The 14,113-nt window shown below is 45.8% G+C and overlaps 1 protein-coding gene across 6 annotated transcripts in view; it reads right to left on the bottom strand.

The window, feature by feature from the left end:
* Positions 1-14,113, bottom strand: part of LOC142588029 (poly [ADP-ribose] polymerase tankyrase-like) — a 103,999-nt gene that overhangs the window by 75,305 nt on the left and 14,581 nt on the right. For 5 of the 6 annotated variants that reach the window (XM_075699466.1, XM_075699468.1, XM_075699464.1 and 2 more), the window contains exon 7: positions 8,957-9,121. In XM_075699466.1, coding sequence (XP_075555581.1) covers positions 8,957-9,121 — 165 coding nt within the window. The remainder of the gene's footprint in view (positions 1-8,956; positions 9,122-14,113) is intronic. The other variant, XM_075699470.1, reaches the window with a different exon arrangement.

A 14,113-nucleotide genomic window follows, 5' to 3' on the forward strand; every position in this document is an offset into this window, starting at 1 on the left:
ATGCATAAACTGAGAAGTATACTTCCAGTGCGGTAATATTGTAGACTAATTTCACGTATATAGTGCTTGGAAAAGAACAAGCCCACTCAAGAAATTTGACCAGTGCATATCGTTACTATCAAAAACAACAAAAGAGAACAGATTACATAACCTTTCATCAGTAGAAGCATACAGACATCTACAGCATTTTCTAAGCTGTCTTCACTAACCAGCCATTTAAAACATTATCCTTCTTATTTCTAGGCATCGTATAGGTGTCTACAGTTGCACACGAAGTGCATGAAGATGAACTACGCGACTGAATGGATTGATAAGCTGAATGTTATTGCAGCATATATAGCAGCATGCTGATTCACGAGGCAATTTACATACTAGCAAACATTGCAACAAATCACTTGTACGCCTCGTAAAACTGAAATAATGTGAGGCAGTCAAAATTAGGCCTTCCATTTCTAACATGGCAATTACTGACATGACGATAACTGTTTAATTGGTGAGATGAGAAGTACACGAATTATTTTTTTAATGGTTTCTTGCATTATCTCAAACGAACATCAAGCCAGGTTTTAAGACATCTGCAAGCAAATAAAAAAGAACTGTCAAAGTCTGGATGTAAAAGTTGAAAAATCCACATTTAGTACATTCAAAGGGCTAAGACATCCTGCATTAAGAACTCACGAAAAACACATACAGCAAAAAATAAAAAGAAGTACTTCACTCAAACAATTTTCTTTACCTCCAGATGACCCACATGGCTGAAAGAGGCCATATATTCTCAGTGCACAGTACGATCCACTACTTCAGAGGGAAGACCAGGCCGAAAATAAAGTGCAATGCAACTATACAGTCGAACCCACTTATAATGATCCCAGATAACAATTTATTGATTAAAACGATCTCATTTCATTGTATTTACGATTTTCCAACCGTGCCTAAGAAATCTGCGCCCAGATATAACCAACATTTTCAAAAGTGCCATAATGTTGCATAATGTTGCAACAAACTCTTCAATCTCAGTCACGGTAAAAGGAGTGTGCGTGCGAATTTCCGAAGCACGAAAGCGCGACCAAACCGACGCATTCTGTGCTCCGGTCCAACTGCAACAAAGACACGACCGTCGAGAAATGCGAGCTAGCGCCTCGCGTGCATTTCAGAAGTCACTAGGAAAGCCACTTGCTTTCAACCGTGCTAGCATGTCTCTAGTGTGCTTCGGGACGGCACTGAGCACGGCACTCTTGTTTTTGCGTATTCATGAGGCACTGCAATGCATTGGTGGACTAGTTGGTGCGAATACATAATTACTTTGTTTAGCGCAAAACAACGGACACAAGAAAGACGACAGGATGAGGCGCTACTCTAGTTGAGAGTAGCGCCTTGTCCTGGTTGTCTTTTTTGAGTCCATTGTCTTGCACTAAACAAAGTAATCATGAGGCACCAGATGCACTATGACTACTTGGACAATTTGAACCAATTTGGACCAGCAGTCGCTCAAGCATTGCTATCCTACCATTGTTGTCGAAATTCACGTGGCCAGAGTGTGTGAATGCAACACGGTGCCACCCCATGACTGACGTGCAAAGTTGCAAAGAGTCTGCGGCTACTCCGCTGTTATCAGCAGGTGACGGTTCGCGATGGCATTCTACCTTTTTTACCTTGATGCTTCTTTGGTCGAAGCAACATAGAAAAGCTAACTTTACGGCTCTCGGCGCGCATGTGGCTGATGCTGCAGCCTGAACGGCAAGACCTCTGCGAAAAATACTGCCATGCTGCAGTAGTTTCCGCTTCCAGCCAACTCTATCATTTCGCAGAATTCATACGTGTTCCACTGATGGCAAAATATGGCAAAGAAGCTCAACGAAAGAAATGGCAGGTGATCGGTACCGGCTGAGCACAGTTTCAAATTATCTACAACACTGCATTTCATTCTTTAGATGACGTTTTCAGAAGAGATGCGCAGCTAGATGTGGGAAAGTGCCAGGCACAAAAATGAAGAGACTGAAAATGCCCTTTTCGGACCGAGTGGTGTTGAACTGTAACTGCTGATGCCAGCTTTAATGTAGTTAACTTCTGCACATTTTGAAGGGTGACTTCACACATAACGAACTACTAATATACAATGACCACATCGAGTTTGTTATAAATGGGTTCGACCATACTCCTTTCATACTTGGCAAGCACGCTGTGGAAGCTTTGCAAGTAGTGTGGTCACGGAAACCTCACTCCGCACGTTTCCGAGTGCTGTTATTAATCTGACACCTCCTCCCATATAGCTACTTCATATGTACAGTAGAACCTCATTCATATGTTGTTGTTGTTGTTTCTTTTTTCGAGGGGAGGGGGAGAGAAGAAACATACTAAGCAAGACAATGTACAATCCAAAGTCATTAAATATTTTGACATACTCAGCTGTAGTTGCCATCAACGTAATGCGAAGTGTTGCACGAATCATTAGGAGATTCCGGCGTGACACCGGAATACAAAGGCACCAGAGTGAAACGTGACACTTACCTCGTGCCGCCTGAGGCACGGAACGGTGGTGCGTTTTGGTTATAGCCCATTAAAAGCATGCAGTACACTTCGAATGGCACTGCGCTGTGCAACAGGTAGGTGAAGGTACTTATTGCACGCCTCGCGCCTTTTCTTGTGTACATGAACCCTAGTGGTGCGAAACCATACCATACGATCGCAGTTTGGCAATGCACCGAATGTTGGTGCCGAAAGATCCTTTTTTCTGGGAACGTATGAACCGGTAAAAGGAGAACTGTAATTGTATTGGCTCCTTTCTCTCTCTATTTTTTTTTTTTTTTTGTCTGAATAGGGAACGTTGGTGCCGGGAAAAAAATTGTACGTAACAGGATCGTATCAACGAGGTTTTAGTGTACAAATTACAACTTTAACTCACAGAATGCAAACTTATACAAACCACATATTTATGCGCTTTCGTGCTTGCAGAAGTAACAAAACCATGTTTTGAGTCGCGGGCGCATGTGATGCACTGTGGCCGTGAGTCGCAGAAATGTGTCCCTCCTTGTGTTCAATTCAGACCTGCGACTCCTTTCACATACAGTAATAATTAGCTCATACTGGGCTTGATCTTACACTGAATAATGCAATGCATACTAATACCGTTCATGTGTGAATCACTGTCTTGAGTGCATACGCGAACACAGAGACAAGTCTCGCTAGTCTTCGTAGCATTGCCTGCTATGTATGAAATGGAGTACAGTAAAGCCTATCGCAAGACAGTGAAGCCCAGCGAGCCACTGCCGGCAACGGCCGACTGGCCTTCACTTTTTTGTGATAGGCTATACAAAGTTACACACGCATTTTTTCACAGCCAGCACTAGGACTTTGGCACTTGAGCGCTGATGCTAAAAATGAAAATAAAACAAAAAGAAAATGGTCAATAGGGGTTGGAAAACAATGCTAGAGGTGGCAGCACAGCGGTGCAGGAGGGAAATCGCCGAGAAATGTGGGGCGGCAGCACCCCCTGCGTGTCGCTTAGAGAACCGCAACAACTGCAGCCAAGAGAGCCATGCACTACAACAGTAAGAGGAACAAAATGCAAAGGAGGGGGGCTCTTCCACACAAGCTTGCTAGTAGTCATTCAAAAAAAGACACAGGTCACCCGGTCCATCACTTAAAAGCCAACATGTTTTTTTTTTCTGAGCGCTAATACCCTAGTTACACGGACACAATAACCGCAATTCGCAACCTTTAGGAGATGTTGTGGATTACGTGACTTAACACTTGTTGAGAGAGTAATTAATGTACATTCCTTTGTGAAGAAGTCCCTTTTACAGAAAAAGCTCTCTTACGATTCTGAGAAAATACGAAAATTGAATTGAAACAATATTTTTCAAATCTCAACAAATCAGAAAGAGGATTTCATGCAGTTGTTTCTAAACAACTCAAAAGTTAAGGGATAAGCTGAATGTCAGTTATGGCTTACCAGGGTAATGCTTGGGTGCCGGGATAGCCCAGCTGTACTTAATCATTGAACTACAGTAACTGCAAGTAGTATTTATAAAGTTATTAAGTATTCCTTGCAATTCAATGGAGATAGGTTTAAGTATTCCTTGCAATTCAATGGAGATAGGCTACAGCTAAGGTCCTGGTTAACGTTGGTTAGTATGCTCAGGCAACTAGGGTACAAGGTCAGTTACTAAGTCAACCTAAGTCAACAGGGCCGGGCAACTACTGACATGCAGTTACCACAAACTGTGTACCACATGTTTCAGCAGAGGGGAATAAATTCTTTAAAGACAGTACACAAGACACAAAGACAGCAATTTCATTAACACATTATCAGCAGAGGTGGACATCAAGATGTGTCTGTAGTGCCCAATCAGCGGCCTAACATCTACAGAACGTGGTAAGCAATTGATTAATGGGGTTTCCCCTTCCAAAGCTGAATTGTGTGCTACGCAAGGAAGACTGAAGTGGTGAATTGTCAGTTTAACTCAGAAACACTTTTTTTTAACGCGATAGCGTTAAGGAGCTCGTGTCGCAGAAAAGCCGGTGTCATCGGTGTCAGCGGCGTTGGCCGTGAGCGATAAATCCCAGAAGGCACTTCACAAATAAAAAACATCTAGCAAGATGGGCTGGTGGGAATCGACCCAGGGTCTCCGGAGTGCGAGACGGAGACGCTACCACTCAGCCACGACTTCGATCGTTCAAAGCGGGTCAAAATCGCTTCTAGTGAATGCGGTGTTGCCTTAGAAACGTGCCGTAGAAAGTTATACTGCGGTGTATATCGGCAATTATGACAACGTAAATTACAGAAGTCGCAGTTTCACGAGTAGCGAAGTACGTTTCCGCTACATTGCTTCTGCGCTCTATGCACACACAGAGCCATCTTGCGGCAAACACAGAAGACCCCCTCCTCACAATGTACGGCGCTGCCCCGACACATGGCGCGCCACTCGCCCCATGATTGCGTCCGCCTTCATGGCTCGTAGCGGCCCGGCTGTTTGGCTCGCGTAGATCATTTGAGTAGGCGGTGCGAACGGGGTGCGATAACGCTATCGTGTTCCACTCTTGAAGGCGAAGCTTAAGCGTCCACCAATTTTTTTTTGCTTGCATTTTTCTACATGAGCCCGCATTGCAACCCCATCGAAATGCAGCTTTGGACACAGGTTCTATCCTGCAAAAACACCTGAATTAGTAATCCATTATGTGATTGCATTATTTCAAGCCATGTAGTGCTCAAAGCAGGCTGCCATAGCTATAATATCTGGCCCTTGTCTACAACATAAGGTCCAATACCAGTTTAGAAATATTTGTCCACAAATAGTGTGAAAGGGATAGATAAACATGCCAAATAGCTTTCCATGGTGTGTGAAGGCTTTTGGCGAGAGTATGAGAGCTGCGAATGCATTCTGCTTCACATTCTGCGAGCAGAAATCTCAAAACTAGCGAGTGTCCAAGGACCTTCACAGAGCGGGCACTGCTTTGCCATTGGCAGCCTTCAGCTCAAAAACTAAAAGCAAGTTCGTTACGGTGGTTAAATTACTGCTTTCATTTAATGAGATCGCCAATATGTGCCTGCCACTGAAATCCTTGTGTCCCCAACTACAAATAATAAGTTGCTGGAAAAATAACTATGTATATGTGGCCCCAACTACAAATAATAAGTTGCTGGAAAAATAACTATGTCAAATGTCCTGTCTTCAATCTTTTTTTTTTTTCTTCCCCCTAACTCTGCTGAAAACATGGTACGTGTTTAACAGCTTGTGCTACAACATAAACCCCCTGGGTTGGCAGTTACAACAATTTTTAAGACAAAATAAATTCTGCCTCATATGATAAGCCAGAGTGGGCTGTGCTAATGCAGCTGACTTGCATGTTAGTAAAACCTTAGTAAAATGATTATCGTTTCCACGGCTTTAGCAGTCAACTCTGGCAAGAAATCCAACCAGCCACACACCCAGCTCGGTAAACACTGTCCACCCAATAGGAAGAGAAATGTGTGAACTCCGAAGAAGAAGTAAAAAAAAAAAAGGAAAAGAGAGAAGCCAGCAGACTTCCACAAAGCCTGACACAGAGGAAGTGAATTACCCGAACAGCTCCCAGGACAACCGACTTTGACAGCACGATGCCCAAAGCTATACCCAGGACCCGAAAGAATTCTAGGAAGGAGGAGTGTGCCCAAACCTTTGACGTACATACAAAACCAGCAAAGGTTCGGTTTGGCCGAATGAACATGCGCCACTAACCTCTTGAGAGATGCAACACGTCGACACGACGAATTCAAGGAAAAGTAGGACAACCGTTGCCGCATGCTTACCATAAGGAACAAAACATTTGGCAAGTCATTCCAAGGACATTACTGGGACAAGAACGACATTTCCAGGACCAACTACTTAAAAAATTAGAGTTTATAGTCCCGAGATTGCACTGTGGAGGGCTCCGGATGGATTTCGACTCCCGGCGCTTCTTCCCTAAAACTGAGTACATGAGCATTTCCGAACTGCAACCGCATTGAGACGCTGCTGCTGTGGTCGGGAACTGAACCCACGACCAGAATTTCATCAGCAAAGTGACATAGCCACTGAAACACCGTGGCTGGCAGGATCGACAACTAATAATTCCTCGAAGAAAGAAATGTGCCTTTTGATAAATGCCTTCGGCACTGAGAGATTGGTGCTTTTAATTACGCGACATTGCAAAGACCGACTGGAGCTTTAAAAATAGAGGGCAACACTTGTGCTATGCAGAGCGGCCCCAATGACACAGGCTTCGGGTCGATTTTAACCACCTCGGGTTCAAATGCAAACCTCAATGCACGAGCATTTATGCATCCTGCCATTACTTGAATGCCATTACTGGAATTACAGGAATACTGCCACAGCTGAGAACTAAGCTGGGGAATTTGTGTTCGGCAGCAGATTGCCACAGCCACTGATCCCCCAACACAAGTGATGAAGTGCTGAGTGCTTCCCTGGCTCTCGCCATGCATAAATCTGTAAATTCCAAGAACTAGTGAACGAGATGGGCTGCAATGACTACCGATTCAAGTTAAGGCTGCACACGGGACCTTTCCAACAGCTCACCAGACATTAGAAAACCCAGAACCCAAATCTAAGTGAAAGAAAATGTGGCAAGAAACCAGATGCGCGCACCAGGGTTCCTTCAAGCGAGGGTGAGAGCACCCTTCAGAAGTAAATTGCTACGAGTGAAACTTCCACTTGTGTGAACTGGAATGGAGACAGCGCTTAAAAACAAACTTTTGTCCTTGCCAACACACTGCTCGCAGCACAGGCCAGCTAGTAGCACCACACAATCGTGTGACCGATAGTACTGTACATGCAATCTGATAACTGCTTTTACAATTAAGGGCACGAGCTTGAGCTGCAAAGAAGGAGACGCACGCTGCCAGGCTACATATATATTGTGCCGACCATGAGCCACAATTCTGGCACGTGCAGGTATGGGCAGGCACCGACGATCGTACGCATTGCCAAGCTTTTGCATCTTTAAACATATCATCAGTGTCTGTGCCCACCACAGGTCATGCCAGGGCCTTAGAGAACCTTCGCCTTTTACATCCTGAACAAGGCCCGAAGGAGTCGGGCATAGCATATTTGTGTGCCATAGTACCAGCAGTTATCAGTAGATGGTCCGGATCGTAATATCGGCCACACAATCGCGTGTTGATACAAATGAAATCTACACCTGGAAGGATCCGGGATGCACGTCGTCTTACCGGTTAGCCGCAATGGCAACATTTAGGCAACTGACAGATCCGTAAGGGACTTCCACGTTGGTTCGCAATGCCTAATAGGTGGCATGCACAACATGCAAGAAATTTCATCACTCTAGCTGTATCCAGACTAAACATCAAGAAAACTCGCAAGCATACGGGGGGGAAGATTGGTTTCTTCACATCAAGCACAAAGGCAACATGGCACAGCACCCACTTCCGACGAGAGCTGTGCGACAATGCAACCAGATGAGGTTGAAGATTTTGGCCATTCACAACAAAAAGCGCACAGTGACTGCCAGAGAGACACGCAAAGGAGATGGCACGTCTGCACAACCCTGGATCACACACACACCGATATCATGCCACATTCACGCCGACACCTCATTCACGAATCCTTTGGAATGCAGCCAAAGGCGGGGGGCACGCAACTTGAGTATTTTGACAGCAGTTTTCAGCGCTTTCATGGAGCGCAACAGTCAGATGTTTTAAGACTTTGTAGACCCCTGGCTATTAAGATGTCCAAGTTGGACCTCGCTTCAACTTGAGAAAACGTTCCCACCAATGATAAAAAAAAAAGGAAAAAAATAAGAAAAGGGTCTAGCCAATCAATGCCTCCCCCTGCTGAGTTTCATTGCATTGTCAAAAGGGCGGCGCTCGTAATGAGGCGCGCCCTCGCTGAATTTTGGCTACATGCCGCAGAAGAAACGATGCACAGTTAAAAGCTGCCTTCACCAGCCGGACCGAATCGCCAAAGCATTGCCGAATCTCACCATGCACGAGGGCTCCAAAGACGAGAGCTGCTTGCGGTGGCAGAGGGTCTGGTGCACACCAAACCTCGCCATGTTGCATTCACAGAATGAATTGGCGATTCTGTCCGTCAAGTGAATCTACCTTACAAGACTCTCGGGGGGGTTGGGAGGATCCACACAGGCGAAGACGCAAGCAACGTGGGGGATAGCCGTAGAGTAGCATGTAGCTAAGGGTGCACCCAACCAGGCCACACACAGCAGCTAGCCAGGGAGTAGCAGCGGAAAGGTGCCAGGAGTAGTCAAAACACCGACACACGTTACACATGTTGGGAGTAGGGAAGAAAGAAATAAAAACCACCAGACACACAAACGTACAGCAGACGGGGATGATGGAAGCAATGCGGAAAGAAGATGAAAAAAAATAAAGAGGGTGAAAGGGGGATGAAAAAAAAAAAAGCGGCGAGAGAAACGGGTGGACCAGTGTACCGAGAATACGAACCTCCGTCCATGGTTAGTTGCCGAGGATCTGGAATATCCATACCATTCTCCACGTTGAGCGCTCTCTGCAGGATATTGAGCGTGCGCTTGCGTTCCTCGTCCGGCAACAAGTAGCGACCCCTGTCCACACGCCGCATCCGCAGGTTGGTCAGCACGCACTCAAAATCTGCACAGGGGAAGTCCAATGTCACTGGTGAAGGGCCCATCCATGTTGTAGTGTGCAAGAAGGAGTGAAACATCAAAGAATGCAAAAGACAAGTGCTAAAGATGCTATGACACTAAAAAAGGCAGCCCATAAACAGTATGACAGATAAGCTTAAACAAGAAAACTTTGCAACTATGACTTGTCATGCAGCTGCTGTATTTGCTTGACTCTAACGAACACATACAGAAAAATCTACTACTAAATGGCATGCAAATGGCAAATTTATTAGGCTTAGAGCAGCTTAAAGAACTCTAATAACGCCCTGCCTCATACTATGCTTGAAGGCAATCAGATTTGCTTGGATTTGTGCAAGAGCAATTTCTCCGTATGCAGTCGGACAAGAGCATTACCATGTTGGTGATCTCTGTTGCCAGAGGTCGCCATGGAGATAAAAAAACAAGCCATGTTTTTTCGTACCACTTGGCTCTCGCGAAGGCACATGAGGCGGTGCCAATCACACAGATGCAAAACCCCACAAACACACACACACAAAGATGTGACATCAGCTCCAAGACACACCTGCTCTGTTCACACACCGTATGCAAAAAGCAACCAAAACATTTAAAAAAAAAGGGGGGGGGGGTTCACATTAGGCGATTACAATGCTAGCACTAACCGAAAAAATAAAACAAACTGTGCCATCCCCTGGAGCGTTTTGTCAGCCAAGGAAGAGTGAGCATAACCTCCAAGACGGGAAGATGTCACGCGCACTCTTTTGAAAGTATGAGCCTCCCAATCTTGGAGGCTACAGAGCAGTGGCCCAGCGAGCAGGAAATACAACAAGGGGGCCCTCAAGATTGGGTAGGGTGGCTCGGAATGAGGCATTTAGTCTGGAAAACCGAACATTGGGCCCTAAATTTGTTCATGAAAATCGGTCGCAAAAATGCATTAGCTCTATGGGAACCCTGTCGGTGCAATTGTGAAGTCCAGCATATCCATCAATTCCAAATTCTTAAAGTTCGAAAAACCCGTCCGCGACTGCATAGAGTCAAAGGTTAGGCGTGTCAAGGGTTAGGCGCGCCTAAATAGTCCGAAATCTACACTTGCTTTTGCGAAAGCTTCAGCTTCACAACCGCGGTGTGCATGGATTCCAGCTGCTGCGCGAACACTAGCGGCGATCCTTTAGCATGCATAAAATCAATTAAGGAGTTGATCGACGACAGTTCACTTTGCGTGGACATCGAGGTCAGGGTCAAGGAGCCACTGTCAATCTCGTTGTCACTGTCGCTGCTGCCGTCGCCACGGTCGCGCAACTTTGCCGTCTGTTGAGACAGCACATCTTCGGCGATCACCTCGTCGGTGACCTCATCGCAGAACGAGGCAGCACTGTCTGCAGTCCAAAACTCCTCCTTCGACACACCACCTGTGTCACCAAGTAGGAACGAGCTCCCAGAGCTCGGTTATGTCAGCGGCTTCCACCGTATTGGTCTCAGTGGGTTGGGGAAGTTCGTCCTTACGCACAAAGCCCGCCTTTTTGAAGCAATTGGTGATGAACCACTGGTAAAGCGCCTCTTCAACATCGGCGTACAAAGGGTCTCTAACCTTGTTCCGCTGATCGGCATGGCCGCTGATAGCTCCGGCCTTCACAATCGCGGTGCTCCCGGTTTTCAAGATGGTTGATATCGTTAACTGGGCGAGCTCATACTTCTTCACAAGGGCGCTCACCTTGAAGCCATGTCGAGAGTCCTGCAAAATATCCATCTTCGTGTCAAGCGACACAGCTTTGCGCTTTGTCGGCGCCATCTTCGAACTGGGTTGAATCGTTGGTTGCACGCTGCTTCGGTGGCGTCAGCCTGCTATCGCGCGAGAGAGAGACGCGGGACGGGGCGCGCCGCGCCGCTTTGCTTGTCGCTTTTTTTTTCTTTCTCTCTCTTTCGGAGAGATTGTGGCCGATGCACACGAAGCAGCTAGCGCCATCTTGTGGCGTGCTGCGCCTACTCAGATATTCTCCGGCGCGCGGGCGGGGCGGGACGCGCTATGCGGTAATGGCGGCATATACGAACTTGCTGAGGTAAACATCACCTCGTCTCGATATCGTTCGTTTCAGGGAACTAAGCAACGCAAATGTTACGATTATTTGGCACGGAAAACGCCATCCAGACGGTAAAATTTTGATCGTTATATCCAATATGCAGGGAATAACCTATCGTTATAAATGGTTTTTTTTCCCCATAGACCTAATGCATAATATGACACTCTCATGTGAACCCATCGTTATAACCAATGTATCGTTATATGTGGTATCATTATAAGTGGACTGCACTGTATGCCCCCGGATTATAGAATAAAAAGATAGCATTCCCTTATGTTTGCAAACAGAAAAAAGCAAGATGTGCAGAATTAACGTTCACAGAATTTTTTTTATTTGAGCATTCATGAAAGAGGTGCAGTGTCATCTTTATTTGCATTACATTGGCCACAAATACGAAGTGCACAGAGGCAGTATCCTCAAGCGATCACTTTTAGAGATACTACTATCACTTTTGCAAGATTTTACATTACCGTACTTACTCTAATCTAACCCGCACTTTTTTTTCCAATAGAACGGGCCTAAAAATTGCATACGCATTAGAATAGAGTGCGAGCCTAAATCTGCGTTACCATATCTCCATTGGCGCTTCAAAATGGCTGCCTCGTGTGTGTTTCGAGCCTAGCTGCCATAGCTTCCTTTATATGCTGCAGTACATGTGCTTAGGTTAGTCCACCATCAGTCTTCCCGTTTTCTGCATTTGCTCCATCAGCATGGAAGTCTCCACTATGAAGATCCGCCGAGTTCATCATGAGGACGCAATTAAAAGGAATGTGATCATGTGCGCAGGGACCAACGGAAATCGAGCCGCATCATCAACGTTTTGGAGTTCCCGAAACTTGCGTGCGGGACTGGCGCAAACAGGAGAGGACAGAGTCTATGTGTCTATGCAGCACGAAGGTCAATTCACCCGCTCCTGATAATGCACTTCCTCATTCCAGCGTTTTGATAGCGAGTTTTCATGGTCATTGAGTGAGGCATGTTCGTGTTTGCTTGTGGCCGCATTAGTAAGCGAATGCTTACAAGTTTATACAGCCAATAAAACTTGTATCCTTACTTCGTATAGTTGTCCACTAATTTGCAATCGCAATTGATGCTTTGCCTTTTGGGCGAAACCGACTTTTTATTAATCACAACTTTAGTGTACAGGGATTAAACCTTTGTTTTTCCAAACGAGAGAAAGTTGTATTTCTGTATGAAAGAATGAGGTGCACAGTACTGCAAAGGACTTTCTTTTAAGGTATTTAAGGTCACCTGTTTAAGGTAAACAGGTGTGCGTTACAATCAAGGGCGTTCTTTTTCTCTTTCTTTTTGGTCACAAAAAGTGGGTGCACTTTACAGCTGAGGGCACCTTAGAATTGAATAAATATGGTACTTTGCATCAGACTTGACAAAGTATGTGGCCAAGAGAAAGTGAGCTTGGCACAGCACCAGAAACACTAAGGCATCTGGTGCTTTGTCGCACCGAAGTATCACCAAAAGTGACTGAGCGAGAATACCACTCCAATCGTAGTAGAGCACAAAGTGAACCCACAACAACCTCCACGAAAATGTGCTCTGTTGTCAGTTTGTGATGGCGATGACGCTGCGTCTTACAGCTCTGACAGGCTGTTGCCAACGCCTCAGACGAGGCTTAGGTTTCATATCAGATTGTAACAGGCAGAAAAAAAAAGTGCATTAGGTTTGGGTAAATATGGTATTTATTAGTATGCATGCCAATATATGCAAAAAATAAAGCAACATTTTAAGGTTACTTCTTTACATCCATGTTCAACTGCATACAGTCGCCGACCGATTTTTCAGACTCCAAAAATTCCGACATGCTAAATCATTTGGTCTGCTTCACGGCACTGCCATTCTCCCCATAGACCATAATGTATAACAACTGCCAAAAGTTCAGACACCTTGCAAGCTCTTGTCTGATTTTTCAGACGCTCCTTGAGTGGGAGCACCATGCACAGACTCTGACCGGTGCACGGTTCGACTTGCTGAACGCCATTTTTGTTTTGAACGGAGCTTCCTTGCTGCCCCACAAAGTGGCGCTACTGCAAATCCCCACTCATCATCATCGTTTTCGCCTGGTTTGTGGCCACAGCATTTCCGCTCTCAGTTTAGTAAGCCATGTCAAGACAATCCAGCAGCTGATTTGTTTCTTTTTTCATGTAGGATGCTGCGAGTAGGCCACGTTTTTTGTTTGTGCGACTGGTGTCAACGTGGCGGTGTTTGCTTTGTGTGCTGTGTCGAGGTTGCGGTGATGCAAGCGGCATACGGAAACATCGTGTCAAGTGTCTAATGGAGCCGACAATGCCCATGCAGACTGCGCTGGGGAATGCTGGCAAGCGGGTGCCGGGAGGCCAAGGATTTGTCGCATTCCGATGTGCTCCCTACTGACCCCGAAATTATTCTGCTGAGACCTGCGCAGTAGTTGCATTGCGATTCCGGACACCGTCTCATTCGAGTTTCACACATGCTGACATGGCTGTACTGACATGCGCAGAACTCGACAACGGAGAGATCATTCGTCAGGTTTCTGCAGCACCGCTGGACGATGACTCCAAGTCGGAAGATGACGGACCATGTGCTACACTGCCGTTGCATGCGGAGCGTGTACAAGCAGTGACTGCTTTCAGCTGCCTATAGTGACCGTACGACCCTCTCAGAGATTCAGGCTTATTTGATTGCACGTAAACAGAACAGCGTGCAACGGTGCATTCACGATTTCTTCAAGCCTACTGCCGAGCCCGAATAGGTGCGTGGAAATAAAGGATTTTTTTTTATTAATATGCTTTTTCGGACACCTGTTTATTCGGACATTTCCGCAGTCCCCGTGAAGTTCGAATAAACGGTCGGCGACTGTATTCACTTAACATTTTCAAGTTTCTTTTTAAATTTGCAATATGAAAATTGGAGTAGTGTTACAATTA

This window comes from Dermacentor variabilis, chromosome 7, assembly GCF_050947875.1.
Source record: "Dermacentor variabilis isolate Ectoservices chromosome 7, ASM5094787v1, whole genome shotgun sequence".
NCBI lineage: Eukaryota > Metazoa > Arthropoda > Arachnida > Ixodida > Ixodidae > Dermacentor > Dermacentor variabilis.